This window comes from Ranitomeya variabilis, chromosome 3 (genome assembly GCF_051348905.1).
Source record: "Ranitomeya variabilis isolate aRanVar5 chromosome 3, aRanVar5.hap1, whole genome shotgun sequence".
In the NCBI taxonomy this organism is placed as follows: Eukaryota; Metazoa; Chordata; class Amphibia; order Anura; family Dendrobatidae; genus Ranitomeya; species Ranitomeya variabilis.
This window is the reverse complement of record NC_135234.1, coordinates 608,001,621-608,026,732: the sequence shown is the minus strand read 5'-3', so window position 1 is coordinate 608,026,732 and position 25,112 is coordinate 608,001,621. Positions and strand designations below refer to the sequence as shown.

Sequence of the window (25,112 nt, the reverse complement as noted above, 5' to 3'; positions counted from 1 at the left end):
CATATTCTCAATTTTTCTAATTTTCTAGAGCAGTAATGCAATTCAAATGTAATATATTTCATGTTAGCATGCTATAATGCTACAGAGTGCTACTTTATTTGTTGGTTATATATGGAGATGGCTACTCTTAGTAAGCTGCAGAAACCAAGAGGAAAGTCCAGCTCCAGGTAAAACCAATGTGTTTATTTGAAAAATAGATTTTTAAAAAATACATCCTTGTCGTGAAAAAATTGATGAAGGGGGGAGGGAAAAGGCAATGCAATGCTTTTCGAACGCAACTCCAGCTGTGACAAAGAACGCCGGAGTCGCGTTCGAATCATGTTGCATTGCCTCCCCCCCCCCCTTCACCTTTCTATTTTTTCACGAAAATGATGTATTTTTAAAAAATCTATTTTTTCAAATAAACACTTTGTTTTTACCTGGACTTACCTCTTGGTTTCTGCAGTTTCCACGTCTAGTCAGGACAACACTTGAGCTCCACACACAGACTATGGCAGGTGAGCTGGCTTCTCTTTTCTGCAACTCTTAGGCCTCTTTCACACTTCCGTCTTTCAGCTCCTGTCACAATCCGTCGTTTTTTGAGAATGCAGGAACCTGCAAAAAAATGTGCAGGATCCTGCATTTTCTCATAGACTTGTATTAGCGACAGATTGTGACGGATGGCCATCCGTTTCATCCGTCTTTCATTCTCACCTATCGATGTTCCCGGCAGCTAGCGTTACTTCCTAGTAATACATTGTGAGATTTCGCAATGTATTACTAGGAAGTAACGCTAGCTGCGGTGAACATCGGTGACGCTGCGCGGGAACGCCGGTAGGTGAGAATATTGTGATTTTTTAAAAAAAAATTTTTAACCTGGTTTGTGTTGTGTATGCGTTTTCGCAGTGGAAAACCGCTGCGAAGACGCATACACAACAGGTGCACATAGGCTCGATGGGTCCGTCAGAAAGACGGGCCCAGTGCACACGTTTTCCACAATCTGCACAGGATCCGTCATTTCAACGTCTTGATGGATCCTGTGCAGATTTGGAAGACGGAAGTGTGAAAGAGGCCTTAGTAAGCACCTGCTCACACCTGTTTTCTGTTTGAATGTGCCGGTCAGTCTTTTGATACTAGTATCCTCAGGTGTTTTTAGTTACAGCCCGATGTTTTCCACTGATTCATTGACTTGCATGGCCAATTTTTTCCTTGGACAGACTAATGTTGGTCCTAGTGCAATCTGATGTCTTCTTGGATCACACTCAGAGCAATAATACGGTAGTCTGCATGAGCCCTAAGGCTATGTGCACACGTCAGGATTTTGTCAGGATTTTGTCTGGCTTTTTCCTCAGGTTTTGTAGCCAAAACCAGGAGTGGAACAATTACAGGAAAAGTATAATAGAAACATATGCACCACTTCTGCATTTATCACCCACTCCTGGTTTTGGCTACAAAACCTGAGGAAAAAACCTGACAAAATCCTGACAAAATCCTGACGTGTGCACAATAGCCTAAGAGAGCGAGAAAAGCGGTGATCTTGGAGTTTTTTTGTATTTCTCTTTTAGGCTATGTGCACACGTTCAGGATTTCTTGCAGAAAATTCTGGAGAATTCCGGACATTTTCTGCAAGAAATCCGCAAGAAAACCGCGTGCGTTTTTGCCGCGATTTTGCCGCGTTTTTGCCGCGGTTTTGACGCGTTTTTGCCGCGGTTTTTTCCGGACACTTCCCAATGCATTTTAAGTGGGAAATCCGCAAAAAAAAACGCAAAATTAATGAACATGCTGCGTTTTTTACCGCGATGCGTTTTTACCGCGGAAAAAAACGCATCATGTGTACAAAAAGTGCAGAATTCATTAAAAATGATAGGATGCGTAATATAAGCAGATTATTTGCGGTTTTATAGCGTTTTTATAGGGAAAAAACGCGAAAAAACCGCGAATAATCTGCAACGTGTGAACACAGCCTTAGGGTAATATGATTTTTTTATTCAGCTAGAAAAACGCCTGAATGACAGAAGCTAGTATCAAGTAAAATCGTATTCTATTGTATTTGTCTTGTTTTCGTCTTTTCACACAGAGGAAAACCTACTGATATATATATATTCAAGGGACCCTGCAACTCTTACGAATTAAATCACATGCGCATACTAAACACTTATACTGATTTCCTTCTAATATAGCTTAAAATGTGAAAATCTAGATTAATAAAATATACAAACCTGTCGCCTTTCATTAATAAACTGGACTAATTGGTGTCTGTGTGGATTATTGTCTCCAGCAGTAATCTAATTCTTGCAATTAATGGGCCGTTGTTGCCTGCTTGGTCAACATAAATTATTATTATTATTATTTCTATACATTTATTTCTTATTCAATGAAAAAAATGGATATTGTTTTTGCTTCTGTATGTATGTTCCAGGGAAGATAACTTCTTAAGCTTTCTGATGGAGCTAATGGAAGTGTGCAGCATGCAAATAAGTTGCTTTTTGGCAAGTAGCAATAGAATATCAATAAAGGAAAACGAGCACCTTTCTATTTTTGCATACAACACATGCATGTACACCATGTAGCTTTATTTTATAATTCTTTCCATTTTTATGATTGGATTTTATAGGAAAAAATGAAATATACTAAAGAAACACATTAAAATTTTCATCCTCATAATATATTGGGAGTCATCATACTATATAATACTGTGTACTTACAATTGCTCGTTTTGCCCTTCTACCCACTTAGTTTCTCTCTTTTCCTTTAGGTCTATGACATCAATTGATTAAAAACAGACTAGCAGATTCCTGTTAAGCTCTATGTAGAAACAGGAGGTCTCTTTTCCCTGCATGAGTCATCACTGCAAAAGTCCATGATGGGGGAAGGAGGGAGAAGCTAGGTCAGGAGTTGAAGAAGGGAATGACTCATGCAGGGAAAATAGGCTTCCTGTTTCTAGATAGAGCAGAGAAAAGAGAAGAATTAACTGGGTAGAAAGGCAAAATGAGCAATTGTAAGTACACAGTGCTATATAATATAACAATTGCAATATATTAAGATAAAACCTTTGATGAGAATGCTGCTTTAAAAGGCCCAAAATGTTAGTTTTCCCAGACCATCGTTGCCTCATCCCCTCATTCCGCTTTACCAGTCTTTGTACTGCTGATTGCACAGCAGAATTTCAAAAATACATGTACAATGAATGCCTAGAATATACTCTTATATATCTAATGTATATTATTCTTCTTTTCATGTTTATTCACAACCAGAAATTTCCCAATGAGGGGCTCGCAAATGTTGTCCGCAACGTCTTTGATTTTGATTCCTACAACCAAGAAATGCGGGAAATCTTGATTAACTCCTTACACAAGCATGGGATCCCAATAGGAGCCAAACCATCCAGTGTCCAGCTCGCTAAGGAGTAAGGATTAATAACGTTTTATAAGAATTGTTTTTTAGAACTTTACTGTCCACGGTCATCAGATATTATACATCAATGAAGAATATGAAAGGACAGATTACTTGTCATTGTAAATGTTAGTAGATATTTCTAATAAAACAAAGCTGTTGCTTTTTCATGTGTGTGCTTTTGTGCTTCTTCATATCTGAAGAAAGTGTCGGTGAAATAAAAACTTTCTATAAATGGTTCCTCTTTGCCACCTCTTAGCTATATTGCCTGAATGCATGACCTTGGTTGGAGCCCAGCTTTTTACTTAAGAAAATAATATTAATATTTAAATTTCCGTTATTCCTTCATGCGTGCGTCCGCTTCTTACGCTTCTTCTCGTCTTGTGCATTTGCTTTTCTTTGTACATTTTTGTGATTGATGTTAGAAGCCACTGTAAAGGCCCTCATTCATAAATCGGCGGTTATCCAGCAACCATCTAGTGCAGGGTGGGTAATTTATTTTCCTGATGGACCCCATGAGAGAATGTGACTGTTGTGGAGGGCCTAACCAATAGGCTGAAACTAATTACCCGTATGCTCAATATTACTATATTAATTATAATTCTTATTTTGTAATATTAATTGTATCACATAAGTATACTACTGTTCAAAAGTTTTGGGTCACTTAGAAATTTCTTTATTTTTGAAAGAAAAGCACAGTTTTTTCCAATGAAGCTAACATTAAATGATTCAGAAATACACTCTATACGTTGTTAATGTGATAAATGACTATTCTAGCTGCAAACGTTGGGATTGTAATGCAATATATTCATAGGTGTATAGAGGCCCATTTCCAACAACCATCACTCCAGTGTTCTTATGGTACTTTGAGTTGGCTAACTGTGTAAGAAGGCTAAGGCCGGTTTCACACGTCAGTGGCTCCAGTACGTGAGGTGACAGTTTCCTCACGTACCGGAGCCACTGACACACGTAGACACATTGAAATCAATGCATCTGTGCAGATGTCATTGATTTTTTGCGGACCGTGTCTCCGTGTGCCAAACACGGAGACATGTCAGTGTTCGTGGGAGCACACGTATTACACGGACCCATTAAAGTCAATGGGTCCGTGTAAAACACGTAACGCACACGGATGTTTTCCGTGTGCAGTCCGTGTGCCGTGCTGGAGACAGCGCTTACAGTAAGCGCTGTCCCCCCAGCATGGTGCTGAAGCCGCCATTCATCCGTTCTCTCCAGCGCTCGCTGGGGAGAAGGGATGAAAAATCTTTTTTTTTAATTTTTTTTTATGTGTTTAACCCCTTCCCGACCCATGACGCCTATGCGGCATCATGGAATGATCGCATCCCTGCAGATCGGGTGAAAGGGTTAATTCCTATTTTACCCGATCTGCAGGGAGAGGGGGAGTTGTACTTCAGCCTAGGGGGGGTGGCTTTGCCCCCACGTGGCTACGATCGCTCTGATTGGCTGTTGAAAGTGCAACAGCCAATCAGAGCAATTTGCAATATTTCACCTATGAAAATGGTGAAATATTGCAATCCAGCCATGGCCTATGCTGCAATAGCATCTGCCATGGCTGGAAATCATGTTCTGGCCCCCCCACCGCCCCCGATCTCCTCCCCAGTCCTCCGTTCTGTCCGGTACCCCCCTCCGTCCCCCTGTTCGCTCCCCCGTGCTCCTGTCCGCTCCCCCGTGCTCCTGTCCGCTCCCCCCGTCCTCCGATCCCCCCCCCCCTGTGCTCCGATCCACCCCCCCACCACCCCCTCATACTTACCGATCCTCCCGAAGTCGGTCCGTCTTCTCCCTGGGCGCCGCCATCTTCCAAGATGGTGGGCGCATGCTCAGTACGCCCGCCGAATCTGCAGGCTGGCAGATTCGTTACAGGTACATTTTGATCGCTGTGGTAGGTTCTACCACAGCGATCAAAATAAAAAAATAATAAATAAACCCCCCCCTTTATCACCCCCATAGGTAGGGACAATAATAAAATAAAGAAAATATTTTTTTATCTTTTTCCACTATGGTTAGGGTTAGAACTAGGGTTAGAACTAGGGGTAGGGGTAGGGTTAGGGTTACGGGTAGGGTTAGGGTTAGGGGTAGGGTTATGGCATGTGCACACAGAGTGGATCGGCCGCGGATCCGCAGCGGATCGGCCGCGGATCCGCAGCGGATCGGCAGCGGATCCGCAGCGGATCGGCCGCGGATCGGCCGCGGATCGGCCGCGGATCCGCAGCGGATCCGCAGCGGATCGGCAGCGGATCGGCCGCGGATCGGCCGCGGATCCACAGCGGATCCGCAGCGGATCGGCCGCGGATCCGCAGCGGATCCGCAGCGGATTGGCCGCGGATCTGCAGCGGATTGGCAGCGGATTGGCCGCGGATCCGCAGCGGATCCGCAGCGGATTGGCCGCGGATCTGCAGCGGATTGGCAGCGGATTGGCAGCGGATCCGCAGCGGATCCGCAGCGGATTGGCCGCGGATCTGCAGCGGATTGGCAGCGGATTGGCCGCGGATCCGCAGCGGATTGGCCGCGGATCCGCAGCGGATTGGCCGCTGCGAATTCGAAGCAGTTTTCCATCAGGTTTACAGTACCATGTACACCTAAGGAAAACCAAATCCGCTGTGCCCATGGTGCGGAAAATTCCGTGCAGAAACGCTGCATTGTATTTTCCGCAGCATGTCAATTCTTTGTGCGGATTCTGCAGCGTTTTACACCTGTTCCTCAATAGGAATCCGCAGGTGAAATCCACACAAAAAAACACTGGAAATCTGCTGTAAATCCGCAGGCAAAACACAGTGCCTTTTACCTGCAGATTTTTCAAAAATCGTGCGGAAAAATCTCACACGAATCCGCAACGTGGGCACATAGCCTTAGGGTTAGGGTTGGAATTAGAGTTAGGGTTGGAATTAGGGCTAGGGTTTGAAATAGGGTTAAGATTAGGCTTGTGGTTAGGGTTACGGATAGGGTTAGGGGTGTGTTGGGGTTACAGTTGTGGTTAGGGTTGGGATTAGGGTTACGGTTGGGATTAGGGTTAGGATTAGGGTTGGAATTAGGGTTACGGTTGTGTTGCGGTTAGGGTTGTGGTTAGGGGTGTGTTGGGGTTAGGGTTGTGATTAGGGTTATGGCTACAGTTGGGATTAGGATTAGGGGTGTGTTGGGGTTAGTGTTGAAGTTAGAATTGAGGGGTTTCCACTGTTTAGGCACATCAGGGGTCTCCAAACGCAACATGGCGCCACCATTGATTCCAGCCAATCTTGCGTTCAAAAAGTCAAATGGTGCTCCCGCCCTTCCAAGCCCCGACGTGCGCCCAAACAGTGGTTTACCCCCACATTTGGGGTACCAGCGTACTCAGGACAAACTGGGCAACAACTGTTGGGGTCCAATTTCTCCTGTTACCCTTGCAAAAATAAAAAAATTACTTGCTAAAACATAATTTTTGAGGAAAGAACAATTATTTTTTATTTTCACGGCTCTGCGTTATAAACTTCTGTGAAGCACTTGGGGGTTGAAAGTGCTCACCACACATCTAGATAAGTTCCTTCGGGGGTCTAGTTTCCAAAATGGGGTCACTTGTGGGGTGTTTCTACTGTTTAGGCACATCAGGGGCTCTGCAAATGCAATGTGACGCCCGCAGACCATTCCATCAAAGTCTGCATTTCAAATGTCACTACTTCCCTTCCGAGCCCTGACGTGTGCCCAAACAGTGGTTTACCCCCACATATGGGGTATCAGCGTACTCACAACAAACTGGGCAACAAATATTGGGGTCCAAATTCTCCTGTTACCCTTGTGAAAATAAAAAATTGCTTGCTAAAACATCTTTTTTGAGGAAAGAAAAATGATTTTTTATTTTCACGGCTCTGCGTTGTAAACTTCTGTGAAGCACTTGGGGGTTGAACGTGCTCACCACACATCTAGATAAGTTCCTTGGGGGGTCTAGTTTCCAAAATGGGGTCACTTGTGGGGGGTTTCTACTGTTTAGGCATATCAGGGGCTCTGCAAACGTAACATGATGCCCGCAGACCATTCCATCAAAGTCTGCATTCCAAAACGTCACTACTTCCCTTCCGAGCCCCGGCATGTACCCAAACAGTGGTTTACCCCCACATATGGGGTATCAGCGTACTCAGGAGAAACTGGACAACAACTTTTGGGGTCCAATTTCTCCTGTTACTCTTGCAAAAATAAAAAAATTCTGGGCTAAAAAAATATTTTTGAGGAAAGGAAACACATTTTTTATTTTCACGGCTCTGCGTTATAAACTTCTGTGAAGCACTTGGGGGTTCAAAGTGCTCACTACACATCTAGATAAGTTCCCTTGGGGGTCTAGTTTCCAAAATGGAGTCAATTGTGGGGAGTTCCTACTGTTTAGGCACATCAGGGGCTCTGCAAACGCAACCTGACGCCCGCAGAGCATTCCATTTCAAAACGTCACTACTTCCCTTCCGAACCCCGACGTGTGCCAAAACAGTGGTTTACCCCCACATATGGGGTATCATCGTACTCAGTAGAAACTGGAAAACAACTTTTGGGGTCCAATTTCTCCTATTACCCTTGGGAAAATAAAAAATTGTGGGCTAAAAAATCATTTTTGAGAAAAGAAAAATTATTTTTTATTTTCATGGCTCTGCATTATAAACTTCTGTGAAGCACTTGGGGGTTCAAAGTGCTCACCACACATCTAGATTAGTTCCTTGGGAGGTCTAGTTTCCAAAATGGGGTCACTTGTGCGGGAGCTCCAATGTTTAGGCACACAGGGGCTCTCCAAACGCGACATGGTGTCCGCTAATGATTGGAGCTAATTTTCCATTCAAAAAGCCAAATGGCGTGCCTTCCCTTCCGAGCCCTGCCGTGCGCCCAAACAGTGGTTTACCCCCACATATGGGGTATCATCGTACTCAGGACAAACTGGACAACAACATTTGGGGTCCAATTTCTCCTATTACCCTTGGGAAAATAAAAAATTCTGGGCTAAAAATCATTTTTGAGGAAAGAAAAAATATTTTTTTATTTTCACGGCTCTGCGTTATAAACTTCTGTGAAGCACCTGGGGGTTATAAGTGCTCACTATGCATCTAGATAAGTTCCTTGGGGGGTCTAGTTTCCAAAATGGGGTCACTTGTAGGGGTGCTCCAATGTTTAGGCACACAGGGGCTCTCCAAACGCGACATGGTGTCCGCTAACGATGGAGATAATTTTTCATTCAAAAAGTCAAATGGCGCTCCTTCCCTTCCGAGCCTTACCATGTGCCCAAACAGTGGTTTACCCCCACATGTGAGGTATTGGTGTACTCAGGAGAAATTGCCCAACAAAATTTAGGATCCATTTTATCCTGTTGCCCATGTGAAAATGAAAAAATTGAGGCTAAAATAATTTTTTTCTGAAAAAAAAGTACTTTTTCATTTTTACGGATCAATTTGTGAAGCACCTGGGGGTTTAAAGTGCTCACTATGCTTCCAGATAAGTTCCTTGGGGGGTCTAGTTTCCAAAATGGGGTCACTTGTGGGGGAGCTCCAATGTTTAGGCACACGGGGGCTCTCCAAACGCGACATGGTGTCCGCTAAAGATTGGAGCCAATTTTTCATTGAAAAAGTCAAATGGCGCTCCTTCCCTTCTGAGCCCTGCCGTGCGCCCAAACAGTGGTTTACCCCCACATATGAGGTATCAGCGTACTCAGGACAAATTGGACAACAACGTCCGTGGTCCAGTTTCTCCTTTTACCCTTGGGAAAATAAAAAAAATTTCGCTAAAATATCATTTTTGTGACTAAAAAGTTAAATGTTCATTTTTTACTTCCATGTTGCTTCTGCTGCTGTGAAACACCTGAAGGGTTAATAAACTTCTTGAATGTGGTTTTGAGCACCTTGAGGGGTGCAGTTTTTAGAATGGTGTCACTTTTGGGTATTTTCAGCCATATAGAACCCTCAAACTGACTTCAAATGTGAGGTGGTCCCTAAAAAAAATGGTTTTGTAAATTTTGTTGTAAAAATGAGAAATCACTGGTCAAATTTTAACCCTTATAACTTCCTAGCAAAAAAAAAATTTGTTTCCAAAATTGTGCTGATGTAAAGTAGACATGTGGGAAATGTTATTTATTAACTATTTTGTGTCACATAACTCTCTGGTTTAACAGAATAAAAATTCAAAATGTGAAAATTGCGAAATTTTCAAAATTTTTGCCAAATTTCCGTTTTTTTCACAAATAAACTCAGAAATTATCGACCTAAATTTACCACTAACATGAAGCCCAATATGTCACGAAAAAACAATCTCAGAATCGCTAGGATCCGTTGAAGCGTTCCTGAGTTATTACCTCATAAAGGGACACTGGTCAGAATTGCAAAAAACGCCAAGGTCATGAAGGGGTTAAAATAAACTTTAGGGCATCCTCCCCCCTCCCACCCCCTGTGCGCCCGGCCGCCGGCATTAAAATACTCAACCGCCTCCCTCGACGCTTGCTCTCCGCCCCGCAGCTTCTCCTGTATGAGCGGTCACGTGGTGCCGCCCATTACAGTGATGAATATGCGGCTCCACCCCTATGGGAGGTGGAGCCGCATATTCATCAACTGTAAAGGGCGGCACCACGTGACCGCTCAGTGCAGGAGAAGCTGCGGGGCGGAGAGCAAGCGTCGAGGGAGGTGGGTGAGTATTTTAATGCCGGCGGCCGGGCGCACAGGGGGTGGGAGGGGGGAGGATGCCCTAAAGTTTATTTTAAACACATAAAAACAAAAAAAAAAGATTTTTCATCCCTTCTCTCCAGCGAGCGCTGGAGAGAACGGATGAATGGCGGCTTCAGCACCATGCTGGGGGGACAGTGCTTACTGTAGCGCTGTCTCTCCTGCATGGTCCGTGTGGTACCCAGGCGGCACACGGCTGCCCTACATGAGCTCACGGACACACGGATAACTCCGGTACCGATTTTTTCCGGTACCGGAATTATCTGGACGTGTGGGACAGGCCTAATGGATGGTTAGAATACCCTTGATGAAAACCCTTGTGCAAGTATGTTAGCACAGCTGAAAACAGTTTGGTTGATTAGAGAACCTATAAACCTGACCTTCCTTTGAGCTAGTTAGAATCTGGAGCATTACATTTGTTAGTTACGTTAAACTCTCAAATGCTCAGAAAAAAAAGAACTTTCATGTGAAACGCGACAGTCTATTCTTGTTCTTAGAAATGAAGGCTTTTCCATGCGAGAAATTTCCAAGAAACTGAAGATTTCCTACAACGGTGTGTACTACTCCCTTCAGAGGAGAGCACAAACAGGCTCTAACCAGAGTAGAAAGAGAAGTGGGAGACCCCGCTGCACAACTGAGCAACAAGACAAGTACATTAGAGTCTGTAGTTTGAGAAATTGACGCCACACAGGTCCTCAACTGGCAGCTTCATTAAATAGTACACACAAAACGCCAGTGTCAACGTCTACAGTGAAGAGGCAACTCTGGGATGCTGGCCTTCAGGGCAGAGTGGCAAAGAAAAAGCCATATCTGAGACTGGCTAATAAAAGGAAAAGATTAATATGGGCAAAAGAACACAGACATTGGACAGAGGAAGATTGGAAAAAAGTGTCCTGCACAGACGAATCCAAGTTTGAGGGGTTTGGATCACACAGAAGAACCTTTGTGAGATGCAGAACAACTGAAAAGATGCTGGAAGAGTGTCTGACGCCATCTGTCAAGCATGGTGGAGGTAATGTGATGGTCTGGGGTTGCTTTGGTGCTGGTAAAGTGGGAGATTTGTACAAGGTAAAAGGATTTTGAATAAGGAAGGCTATCACTCCATTTTACAACGCCATGCCATAACCTGTGGACAGTGCTTGATTGGACCCAATTTCATCCTACAACAGGACAATGACCCAAAGCACACCTCCAAATTATGCAAGAACTATTTAGGGAAGAAGCAGGCAGCTGGTATTCTATCTGTAATGGAGTGGCCAGCGCAGTCACCAGATCTCAACCCCATTGAGCTGTTATGGGAGCAGCTTGACCGTATGGTACACAAAAAGTGTCCATCAAGCCAAACCAACTTGTGGGAGGGGCTTATGGAAGCATGGGGTGACATTTCTCCAGATTACCTCAGCAAATCAACTGCTAGAATGCCAAAGGTCTGCAATGCTGTAATTGCTGCAGAGGGAGCATTCTTTGACGAAAGCAAAGTTTGAAGGAGAAAATTTATTATTTCAAATAAAAATCTTTTTTTCGAACCATGTCACTGTCTGGACTAGATTTTCAATTTATTTGATTAATAAAAGTATGAGTTTTCATGGAAAACACAAAATTGTCTGGGTGACCCTAAACTTTTGAAAAGTAGGGAATGCTGACACACTCCTACATACAGTATGAGCCCTCACACAGTCCCCCAATATACACGATGAAACCCATCACATTACCCCTTTATATAGTATGAGCCTCTAATAGGCCCCCTATATACAGTTTGAACCCTCACATAACCCCTATATACAGTATGAGCCCTCACGTAGCCCCTATATACAGTATGAGCCCCCATATATATATATTATGAACCACCATGCAGCCCCCTGTATACAGTAGCCGCTATATACAATGAGCCTCAAAATAGCCACCCTATATACAGTACGAGCCTCCAGAAAGCCCGCATATATACAGCATGAGCCCCAAAATAGCTTCTTTATATACAGCATGAGCCCTCACAGAGCCCTCCTTTATACAGACACAAATTCCACACACATGCACATGTGATACTAACTGGCGCTCCTACTCCTGTCTTTGTTGTATATGTATATACAATATGGTGATCACGTCTGCTCCCTGTCGCACATGCTGAATGGTGGAAGAAGCCGGTGGCTCCTTCCTGCACCATTATATTTACCACTGTTTGCATACTGAGGACGCAGATGGCGATGGTATCGGGACGCTCGGCCGGGGAGAGTGGCTTCATGGTGCGACCAATGTGCCAGTGTTTTCAGCCCTCTGGCTGTCTCGATTCCCAGGCCGGACTGGAACAGCCAAAAGGCCGGATGTATCCAGCGGGCAGCACTAGTGTATAGTAATGCTTCCAGACTCTCCCATGGCATACGACGTTAGGGAAGATGAGGATCGGGCAATTGAAGTTTTAACACTGTGTTTTTAGGGGAGATAAACCTACGTCTAGAGAGGTTTTCTCTACTCTGGGCTTTAAAAACACCTAAGCACTGACAGGCGTTCATGTCTGTGGGCAATCGGAAGGGATAGCTTAGAGACGAGAGAATGTTGACAGCTATCTCATGTGTATGGCTAGCTTAATACTTTGGAAGCTTCGTATTAATGGGAATTATGTATGGTACGTGTAAAGTCTATTGTGATTTTATTTTATGGCTAGCTTACTACCTTGGGAGCTGCTTTTTAGCGAGAAATATGCATGATGTGTATAAAGTCAATTTTTTTTTTTATTGCGTTATAGTCCCCCTTAATTCCTAGCCCAAATGTCTACAGATAAATAGAAATGTTAATTGGCATCATTGCTTTTTAAGTGCTCAGTCATCTCTTGATAATCCTTTACTTTTTAGAATTAGATTTTTGAGGGCTAAATTTAGTACACTATGTTAAAAAGGAATCTGTCACCAGGTTTTGGCACCTAATCTAAGAGCAGCATGATGTAGGGGCAAACACCTTGATTCCAGCGATATGTCACTTACTGAGCTGCTTGCTGTAGTTTATATTAAAGAAAAAAATCACTGTTTTATCAGAAGGACGACTAGTAAATCTGCAGCCATGTAAGTCCTCCACATTCATGAGCTCTGTATAACCCTGCCCCCATCACTGATTGCCAGCTTTCTGCCTATGCACAGTGTGTACAAAATGCTGCTGATCAGTGGTGTGGACAACCGCATACAGAACTTGGAATTCAGAAAACTGTTAGATCTGCTGAAGATAAACCAAGGATTTTATCAAAGCTACAGCAAGCAGCCCAGTAAGTGCTACATCGATGGAATCCGGGTCTCTGCTCCTACATCATGCTGCTCTGAGGTGTGGTTGCAAAAACATGGTGATAGATTCTCTTTAAATACATATTTTATGCAGTGCTCGTATTTTCCGGAGTGCTTATTTGTGTCTTCAGCCTATGTGTCTCAGTTTTTAATAATCTCACTTTATTAAGTAATTTTTTCGTCTCCTCCATTGCCAGCATTTGCCGTAATCGCACATCCAAGTGCAGTCTGATGTTTCACACACAACCATAGATTGGATTGGGTGCGTGTGATCTGATTCTCAGATACACTTGCAGCATGCTGAGATTGTCCTCACATGCCGAATTGGCCTTAGAAAATAAGATCTGAGCTGCCCCATAGTATAACACTGGGCTGAGTGCTATGCAATGTTTTATCTCATAACACTCAGCCGTGTTATACGCTTGTTGCTCCGTCCTAAAAAAACCCAATACGATACGAACAAGCAATGCTCAGCTTAAGTATAGGCCAAACTTTTCTCTTACTTATTTTTAACTTTCAAACCAGTACAAAATGCAACATGAACATAAAAATAAATCATCTTTTCAGTTGATGCAAAAAACTAGAACCGCTTTAATACGAATAGCTCTATTGTTATTACCGTATTTTTCTAACTATAAGACGCACTTTTTTCCTCAAAATGTGGAGGAAAAGGGGGGTGCGTCTTATAGTCTGGATGTACCTGCTCGGGCTTTGGTGGGGAGGTGGGGGAGTGGTGGAACAGTGGGTCACAGTTGGCAGGAGCCCACGGCTGCAGCTTACTCCCTTGCCCGCTAATAAAGAGGAATTCATTTTCACTGCATTCCACACCCATGGGCGTGGAGGGCAGTGAATATTCATTTCTCTTTAATAGCATCATGGTATGCATGGCCCCATCATTATCCTGGTATGATTGGCCTCCATCCCTATCCTGGTATGCAGGGCCCCATCAGAAGACATTTAAAAAAAAAACAAACACATTACACTTACCTTCCTGCACTCCCTCGCAGCATCTTGTTTCCAACAGCTACTTTATGCTTGTAAGGCTACTTTCACACTAGCATCGGTATGGGCACCTCGCAGTGCGTCGGGCCGACGTACCGACGCATGCTGTGAAATTTCTGCAAGACGTGGGCAGCGGTGCAGTTTTACAGCACATCCGCTGCCCATTCTGCAGTCCTGGGAAGAGGGGGTGGAGTTTCGTCATGGAACGTTTTTTTTTTGTGCCGACGGTCCGCCAAAACACAACGCATCCGTCGCACGACGGATGTGACGTGTGGCCATACGTCACAATGCGTCGCTAATGTAAGTCTATGGGGAAAAAACGCATCCTGCAGACAACTTTGCAGGATGCGTTTTTTCTCCTAAATGACGCATTGTGACGTAGGCAAAACGACGCTAGTGTGAAAGTAGCCTAAGCAGTGCATGGGGGAGGTATGTCATGCTGCTTACAACCCGAGGGCATCTAACGGAACACTGACTGCTCCCCATGCTAGGACTATGTGCATGGAGGGCAGTGAGTATTCATTGCTCTTTAGTAGCGAGCACAGTGTCAGCCGCAGCCTTCCTGCAGCTGCCAGCGGTCACGTGCCCCCGCTACTAAAGGGAATATTCACTGCATTCCACACCTATGGTCCAGTGCATCTTATAGTCCGAAAAGTATGAATCTTGATGTTGCTATTCCTTATTTTTCTCTTCCTTGTCCACATTGGCATAAATAATTGCTCTTATTTTACCAGTTTGTTTGCTTTAGAGACTTTGTAATACATATTTATAAAAATGCTGCTTCTGTGAGCAGCTTTAAATACCTGGGTCAAAGGACAAACAAATAGTTCCCTGGACCCAGATTTCCATTCACTTCTTATAGCTATTAGATGGGCTTCTATGAAAGCTTCCGTGGCCCACAAGCTGCTTTGTCTATATAACCGCATCAGCTTCATCTTTCTCTACAGTCCAGCAGGTTAGTTCTGAAGGCATTGGTTAAGGTAGACTAGATAAGACTACTAGGTATTAAACACTGAAACAGTATCTGAAAAATGACAGTGTCTTCTATGTTATGAATTTTTTCCCACATGTACAAGACCACAACAAGCTTTCGTCAATGTAGAGGAAGCCTTAAAAAGATCAGTGGATAGTCCCCATTTAATACCTCAAAGGGACTGCAGGAGCAGAATAAAGCTGGACTCAGAATAGCAACTCTTTTCTTTTCTTTCTTTTTTTTATTTTTTTACTCTTACATGTTGTACAACACAAAGGCAAAACATATATGGCAATATCTCTTGCTCTTTTAAAGGTAAATGTGAATTGACCAGGAGCCCACATTATCAACAACCAGGCAACTCCACACAGGTAGTTTATTTTACTCAAAAGAATTGATTAAAACAGATTCCAAGCTTTCTATCTGACTCCGGTTTCGCCAGGAATGGCTTCATCCGGGGTGTGACGCACAGTTGCCTGGTTATTGTGGGTCCCCGGACTGGTTATTGTGGGCCCCCGGACTGGTTACTGTGGGCCCCCGGACTGGTTATTGTGGGCCTCATCATCTTTATAGTAGGAAGAGAATACCAGATCAAGGTATTTATTTCCTTTTAAATAAATATTCCTCCATTTTTTTTTTTATAACCTAGAAGAGTATCTTTTAAGATATATTATACCACCCATTGATTCTGATTCCTTGAGAGAAGGTCAAGCCTGCACATTACAGCTGTTCATATATTATACTAAAATGAAACTTGCTTATCTTGTTACCCTAAAAGTCCTTAATATGAATAAACGTTTGTGATTTTTGATGTATTCCAAGCGTTTGTGTTAATTTATCCCCTATATCTACATCATATAAAACAACTGAGAACCGCGTTAAAATATAAATAAAATCTGTTACACGTAACTGTTAAATGCCAAAGTTGACAGGTTAATCTTAAGCTGATCATTAACATACACTCTGTCCTCGCTATAGCCCTGCATCAACCTTCAAACCAGTGCATTGTGTCTATGAAAAGAGAGGAGAGCTGCGTCACTTGTTACTTCACTGCTTTTTGGGGGTGCACTGTCTAAATTCAGCTTGTTTATTTCTGTCTCTCCCAAGATGACCTGGATATGATATGCTGTAGGCAACAGATTATGCTCTTACTTAATGGCCATAGTAAAAATCTCATTTTCTGTACCAAAGCTGCTTATCAGTTGATCTGCCTTTGTCTATTAAATTTGTGATCTTTACATTCTTCTGTATTTCCTGAAATCCTTTAAAGCCAGCCTTATCATACTGTCAGCTGTAAGTGAGAGATGTGGTAGAAATGCCATTTTGTTGTTGAGCTGCATGTATTACTCATGAATGGCTGCCTAGCGTTTCCAAATGTTAATTCTCAATGAGCTATTCCCTTGTGATTCCTATCTTCCAGAAAGGTCATCAAATAATGAATGCAGCCATTTTACAATGGCTTGTCATACCTTTCAATGTTAAAACTTAAGAGTTATATTCAGTTTTTCAGGAGATCATATTTATAATCCCAGAAAATAGAGACCAGGAGGATGACAGTCGGAAACAAATAAACATCATATCAAACCATACATGATGAGTTTGTAAAATGTCTAATATTAGGAAAAAATATTGGATGGAAAATGTTGAGGGCAGCCCGACTGTGATTATCATCCGTGAAATGACATTACTCTATACATAATATCTGAATAAAGCCTATTCAATTATTTATTGGTAACTATGAACTATTCATGCCAGCCTTGTAATGAACAGCATGTGAAAATCCAAACTGATATTTCATTTATTATAAAATATTATTATTTATCATTGTTGTCCTGTTCCTATTTATCAATTCTCAAATATAACAAATGCAAAAAAATTGATAGTCTGTCCTTGCAATATTGCTTTTTTTTTTTTTAAATGGAATCTGTCACCCCAAAATTCGCCTATAAGCTAAGGCCACCGGCATCAGCGGCTTATCTACAGCATTATGTAATGCTGTAGATAAGCCCCCAATGTAACCTGAAAGAGAAGAAAAGCAAGTTAGATTATACTCACCCAGGGGCGGTCCCGATGCGGTCCGGTCCGCTGGGCGTTCACGGTCCGGGTCCAGCACCTCCCATCTTCATACGATGACGTCCTCTTCTTTGCTTCTTGCCGCAGCTCCTGCCAGGCCTTTCTGACCTTTCCCGGCACCTGCGCACTGCAGTACTTTGCTCTGCCCTCAATAAGGCAGATAAAGTACGCCTGCGCCGGAGCCGCAACACGAAACAAAGAAGAGGACGACATCGTATGAAGATGGGACGCGCTGGACCCCTACGCCCATCTGACCGGACCGCACCGGGACCGCCCCTGGGTGAGTATAATCTAACTTGTTTTTCGTCTCTTTCAGGTTACATCGGGGGCTTATCTACAGCACTACAGAATGCTGTAGATAAGCCCCTGATGCCGGTGGCCTTGGCTTATAGGCGAATTTTGGGCTGACAGATTCCCTTTAATAAGAGACCTGATCGCTATCCAACTTTGGCCACTGCCCATCAGTGATTTGAAGGAGCTGGCGTTTGTGCAGAATTGCCTCTTCATTGTGTTCGCAGACTGGATCATACTTACCTGTAGCATGCTTAGTAGCTGTGGTTCAAGGTGTTGCCACATTGTAACATTCAAGTGGATTAGCGCTAAAATATCTTGCATGGTGACTAGTAAGAGTACAACACGGGCTAGTATGAACAGCTTAAAGAGGTGGTGGCGCTCCCATGAACACCACAGTCCTTTTCACACACAAATGTTTCTCTGTGGTGCCGAGAGCCAGACCTCCTGAACTTACTATAGCTGGGTGTTTTTTAATACGGTAATTATTATTTGTTGGTTGTGCACTTTTCTTCTTAAAAATCATTTTTAAGGCCCTCTTTAAACTTTTGTTTCCTTATCCCATCCTCTTATTACTCTATTAACAGCTAATAATATAGGTTAACTTGCGCTACTATGCGATCCAGTAAGCTAAAAATGAAAAATAAAAAATCCAAATGGAAAATTAATGAGCTTGTGTAATTTATTGAGTTTCTTTCCACTCCCGAATAAATGTTAATGAAGTATGCTAGAACTGTAGAAAAAGACATGGACCGCACATCTAAAAATCATACGTTGATCAATGCCGCCAGGCAAAAATGTACAAAACGGAACATGAGGTTCTTAGTGTAACATTGTGATCAGACTGTATGAAGCCCACTGCCACGTCACGGCGAACCTCTCAGTGGGGCCCTAACTTATATAGCCTTCAGTAGTTTCCTGACTGGGTTATGTGGTAGGTTCCACAGAGTGTTTTTCACAGTTACTGCTTGGAGGATGCGACTCATCGATGTTCATTTATTCACTCCACGACCTATAATCTGAGATTTAACAAAATGGAGGTTTGAAAGTAATATGAAAAGCCGCATGCCCTGTGCTATCATGGGTGTAGTGCATGGTGTACAATTAGTAAGTGATATATACCATACATTTTTTTTTCACTTTTTCTTAGAGAAAAGTGATGGTGTAAATCTTTATATGCCACCATGGAAAATAAAGAGTACACTGCTCTGTAATTATATAGCGGTGTTCTGCAGCATTACATGTGCCCTACTCTGTTCCAGAACCACCGCTCCCGCTCATCCTTGCAGCACACTTTCTAATTTACAAGAAAGTGCAGAGTCACCTGTGATGGATGACACCACGGCGGTGGTCTTGTGGCCTTGTCTTCCAAATGGACAACAGGTTATGGTCCCTCAGTGGGGTATTGGGAAGGTTCGGGGTTCCCTAGCCTAAAGAAGTTTGGAAACAACTGCCAAATCTTGTGTTCCCATCACAGCATAACATTTTTTCTTCTATTCTTCTTATTTATATCAGACACCCTTTACATGTCACTGACTCCCAGTCATTTCATTACTTAGATTTAAAAATATTGTCCTACGTATTGCTCACTATAGCAGTCCTGCTTGCCTAACACATCCACACAAAAGTGACACAGGGTCTGTTTTTTAATCTCATATAATACACTAGGTCTGAGGATATAGCACTGGAATTTGGAGTAACTGACACCCAAAATAGTCATCAGTTTACATGTCGCAATTACGGTACATGGGTTTCTTTTCAGAACCCTTTTAAATATTTTCTGTCCCCCCCACTAAAATAATAAGGTAAGTTTCCTATTAGAACTGGTTAGAAATCCCCCATCCCCTAAACTGGTGTGCTTCAGTTTTGTATCTTTTTTTTTTTTTTTTGTTTTAACTGGGTAGGATAATAAAGCACTATAGCTCTCCTGACCATCAAAATCAATTGATGCCTAATGGAAAATAAGTATCTCAAGACTGAATAGTCTATAGTAAATATGATGTCAAGAATTACTGTATAAAAAATAAATATAGCCTGCAGGAAATTTTTTGTATTGTAAGTAAACCCAATAATACATAAAATATAACTTTTATTAGGTATCAGTCTAAAAGGTAAATGATGTATGTACAGCAAACACACACGACACAAAAAAGGATTGGTGGGTGAACCAACAGGGAAATCAACTAAAAGAGGCATTATTGGCACCACAGACTGAATAAACATATATTTATGTGGTGTACAGAAGAATGGGAAGGGAAAAGTTAGTACAGAAACAAGTACTCATAAGTTAGAAGGTCAAATTAAGGTGCCAAAAAAAAAATGTTCCCTGTAAAAATAATAAATAAAAAAATAAATAAAATGAAAGAATCCATGCAGGGATAGCAATGTATGGAGGCACACCCGACACGCTTTTGAAAAATTTCCTTTCAATAAACATTTGGGAAACACTCTTAAGGTACCTTCACACGAAACGACTTTGTAACGATATCGCTAGCGATCCGTGACGTTGCAGCGTCCTCGCTAGCGATATCGTTTAGTTTGACATGCAGCAGCGATCAGGATCCTGCTGTGATGTCGCTGGTCGCTGAATAAAGTCCAGAACTTTATTTGGTCGTCCGATCGCCGTGTATCGTTGTGTTTGAAAGCAAAAGCAACGATACCAGCGATGTTTTACACTGGTAACCAGGGTAAACATCGGGTTACCAAGCACAGGGCTGCGCTTAGTAACCCGATGTTTACCCTGGTTACCAGCGTAAAAGTAAAAAAACAAACAGTACATACTCACCTGCGCGTCCCCCAGCGTCTGCTTCCTGACACTTACTGAGCGCAGGCCCTAAAGTGAAAGTGAAAGCACAGCGGTGACGTCACCGCTGTGCTGTTAGGGCCGGAGCTCAGTCAGTGCAAGAAGCGGACGCCGGGGGACGCGCAGGTGAGTATGTACTGTTTGTTTTTTTTACTTTTACGCTGGTAACCAGGGTAAACATCGGGTTACTAAGCGCGGCCCTGCGCTTAGCAACCCGATGTTTACCCTGGTTACCCGGGGACCTCGGCATCGTTGGTCGCTGGAGAGCGGTCTGTGTGACAGCTCCCCAGCGATCAAACAGCGACGCTGCAGCGATCGGCATCGTTGTCGCTATCGCTGCAGCGTCGCTTCGTGTGAAGGTACCTTTACTTGTTTCTGTACTTTACTTTTCCCTTGTGGTTTTTTGTACATCACAAGAATATACATTTAATCTGTCATTGGTGCCATTGATTCCTCATTTAAGGGATTTCCACGTTGGTTCACCCACCAATGCATTTTTGTGTCTTCTGTGCTGGCTATACGTACATAATATACCTTTTTAGACTCGTACCTGAAAAAAAAGTTATATTTTATCTATTATTGTGTTTACTTTTGGTCCGGCACTTTGGCTTATGGTTTTGTTTTTTGTAATTTTGAGAGACAACTTTTAACTTGGTTTTAGAAGATAATTCCTATCTCTGATTAAATATGTAAACATATAACCCTCGTGGCCACATATGGTCTCGTGGCACGCTACTTGCCAGTAGTAACACGGGTATAGCTGATGTATTTACTGGGCTGTACTGCTGGGGTCTGTTGATTTATTTGGTTGAAGTACCTACACTGCGTGAGCCTTTGCAGAGTCTGTTTTGTGGCTACTAAAATATGCATGTTTTAATGCCGGTTTGGGTGTATATGCATTCATTACTATTAAATATACAAAATGTAGTCAGCATCAATTATTGGTGATGGTTCTTTGAATAAAGAGGACTCATAGGATTATTTGGATGGAGAAAGCACCATTGCTAAAACTTACATATTTGGTGTGGTTGTTTACAAAGATAGTATAGGTGCTGCCGTTCTGACACTGCGTTTGACTGCATACCCCAATCAATGAACTAAAATTATTTGTTACTATATGAAAATTGTTAAAATTGAATTTGTTCTAGATTTGCGTACTTGCTAGCGCTCACCTGTTATAAATGCATTTTTGCGGTTTAGAGGCACTATTTTAATTACATGTATTATGTTTGTGTTTATGTCAATAAAGTTATAACTTTTTAATTAAAAGAAATAGCACTTTTTTGATTAAGCACAGTTTAATAACTGAATTGCTGATCAGTATGTTTATATCTCTGATTAAATATTTAGTAAATTTTGTCTTATGCTTTTGGATCAGATATTAGACCCATGGTAAGGTTAACTCTGCCAGACAGTATTAAAGGGGTTGTCGGGTCCAAATCGATAAGTCTTCTGTCACACTGTGTGACTGCAGACTTATTAATCCCACCCAGCACACACATTGTGCATTGCAGGGATCTGCCTATTTCTGGGCCAGGACTGGAGGATATGTATGTGTTATACATAGTCCCGGCCAGTGGGTGCGACCTCGCTTCCATACGCTCAACACAAGTATGGAGCGAGGCCACACCCACTAGACGGGTCCTGGTCAGGAGTATGTATAACACATACATATGCTCCGTTCCCTGCACAGAAAATGGTGAATCCCTGCAGCACACAGTGCATGCACTGGGGAGATTCGTAAGTGTACAGTCACACAGAGTGACTTCAGACTTATCGATTTGGACTGGACAATCCCTTTAAACCCTTAGTGACGGAGCCAAATTTTTGAAATCTGACCAGTGTCACTTTATGTGGTAATAACTCTGGAACACTTCAACAAATCCCAGTGAATTTGATATTGTTTTTTTGTGACACATTATACTTTATGATAATGATAAATTTAGGTCGATATGTTTTGTGTGTAGTTATAAAAAATATCAGAAAAATGTAAAAAAATTAGCAATTTTCAAACTTTGAATGATTATCCCTTTAATCCAGATGGCCATACCACAGCAAAACATTAATAAATAACATTTCCCACATGTCTGCTTTACATCAGCACCATTTATAAATTGTTCTTTTATTTTGTTAGCATTTTAGGAGGTTTAAAAATGTAGCAGTAATTTTTCATTTTTTCAAGGAAATTTACAAAATTTATTTTTTTAGGGACTAAGCCATGTTTGAAGTGCCTTTAGGGGTCCCATATATTTGGGAACCCCCAAAAGTGATACAGTTTTAAAAACAGCACCCCCTGACATATTAAACTGCTGTCAGGTAATTTATTAACCCTTCAGTTGCTTTTCAGGAATTAATGCAAAATGACATGACAGAAATGAAAATGTGTATTTTTACCACCTAAATGCCTCTAACTTCTGAACAGGTTACAACAGCTGTCAGACTCTTTGGCCGCTATTTGGTCATGAATTGCCAATCGCAAACATCAGGACCACAAAATCATGATCTGAGGGCACCAATTGGGATTAGGAGGAAGCCCTCACAGTCTGTTAACCATTTATAATGATGTAGTCACTATTGAAAGCAGCATCTAAGGGGTTAAACAGATTTGGACGGTGCCAACACTGATCGTGGCTGATGCAGCAAGTTGTCAGCAATAGTGTACAGCCGACAGCTGCTGGATTGTCACCTGTGTTGGGAGGTTATTCTCTTATATCTCAGGTCAGTTAAAAGACGTATTGGCGGTCATTAAGGGGTTAATGAGAAATGCTGTTTGTTCTATGATGTAACCTTGTTATGTTGTATAATCGTTAATAAAACAAGTTTAAAAATAATTTTTGGGTACATTTATAAAAAAAAAATGAACAGTTTTTTGTTGTGAATTTATCCAGTATTTAATTACACTATTTTTTGTGTTTTTGTTCATTGGTAAGGAAAATGGATGTACATGAATCATCCCTAGCTTGTCCAGTGTATTGTTTAACATATCGTTACATGTTCCCTTTAGCTAATTATTAACTGATCCGGAAACCACATTTAAACCTATGAAGCATAGGAGTGTGAAGAAGAGTCACAAGTCTGGACATGAAGATATTTTTTACCTGCACCAGGGAACATCTCATTTTCATTCGTTTCATCAGTGAATTGTTAGAGACTAACACATTTTTTGTCGGATTTTACTGTGAAAAGGTGGTTAATAATTAGTGATGAGCGACCGTGGTTGGACGTGTAATCCGAGTATCTCGGGCATGCTCAAATAATATGTTCGAGTCACCGTGGCTGAGTGTCAGGCTAGGTTCACATTAGTGGTTGAGTCCGCAGTGTTTCAACCGCAAATACATTACAACTCTGCGTTTTTTATCTTCATCACATTACTCATGACCGTTAAAAAAACGCAACGTTTGCACGCGTTTATATGCATTTTTGCATGCGTTCGCGTTTTGTATGCGCATGCATTTGATATTTCCAGGAGGGCGTGTCTCAATAAGTTCCTGGACATGCACAGTCCGATGTACTCGAGCGCATGCGTACTCAAAGACATGCATGCGTTCACATAGACAGTAATGCGTTTTTTTAAAGCACTCATCTGCATGTGCATGACTGCGCATATTTGATGGAAATTTGCTGCCTCAAAAATTCTAACTTGGTGCGTCAGCCGCGCCCTGTGAAAAAAAGCATGCGTAAGCAAACGCGGGTGAAAGCATGCAAACGCATAGACCTGCGTCTACAATGGTAAAGATAGGAAATCAAGACGCATGCGGATGTATGTGTCAGAAACACTGCGGACACAACCGCAAATGTGAAACCAGCCTTAGGTAGCCACAATACATGCAGAGATTGCCTGTTTGTTAGGGGAGCACGCCCGAGATACTCGGATAAGACCTGAACATGGTCGGTTAACCCAAAATCCAACCACGTTCGCTCATCACTAGTAATAATTACGTCTTCCATTATAATGTATTAACTTGGGAAATGAATTTTTCTCGTGTGTTTTACTAATGACTTTGCTGTACAGAATAAAATCTAGGTAACATTTTCTGTTACAACTTGTTGAATACTGTTGTCCACATTGTTACTTCATTATTGTAAATCGAAGAAAAGTCGGCACTCCGTCTTCCTTGGATATAATCTTTGTTATTAGTCTATGTGCAAAGGCAGCAGTGAAATAGGTGTCCAAACATGTGACGGGTTTCAGAATTACATTCCTCATTTAATGTGGTCTTTCCACATGGACAAATAATTAAGATTGTATCCAAGGAAGACTGAGTGTGGATTTTTCTTCTGATTGGATTTGCCCTTATGCCTTCTTTGGCTGCGGAGCTCGGGGGATGATACTACTGCAGCTGCCTCACACGTTGTTGGATCATTATATGGGCAGCATATTTCCCACTGTCTCATTCCATAAGGTCTTGAAGTGCTGTACTCCTAGATATGTCCCTTTTAGTGAGTCTGCTCTCTGATTCCTATGTAATGCATTTGTTTCTTCCCTCCATAGATTGCCACTTCCAGATGTTAGTTTTGCCGGCCACTGGACCATGAACCAGGATGGAAATGCTCGCCGAAAACTTTTGTGTCCAACTGAAACTCATCAGCTTTTTATAAAGGTTATCTTTTTAATATGTTCTTGTTTACTCTTCTAAAACCTGAGACTTGAGTAACAG

The 25,112-nt window shown here is 42.3% G+C and overlaps 1 protein-coding gene across 4 annotated transcripts in view; it reads left to right on the top strand.

The window, feature by feature from the left end:
• The window catches only part of VWA8 (von Willebrand factor A domain containing 8), a 523,579-nt gene that overhangs the window by 335,203 nt on the left and 163,264 nt on the right, over positions 1–25,112 (top strand). For all 4 annotated transcript variants that reach the window (XM_077297321.1, XM_077297318.1, XM_077297319.1 and 1 more), the window contains exons 27-28: positions 3,234–3,385; positions 24,947–25,055. In XM_077297321.1, the coding sequence (XP_077153436.1) occupies positions 3,234–3,385; positions 24,947–25,055 (261 nt within the window). The remainder of the gene's footprint in view (positions 1–3,233; positions 3,386–24,946; positions 25,056–25,112) is intronic.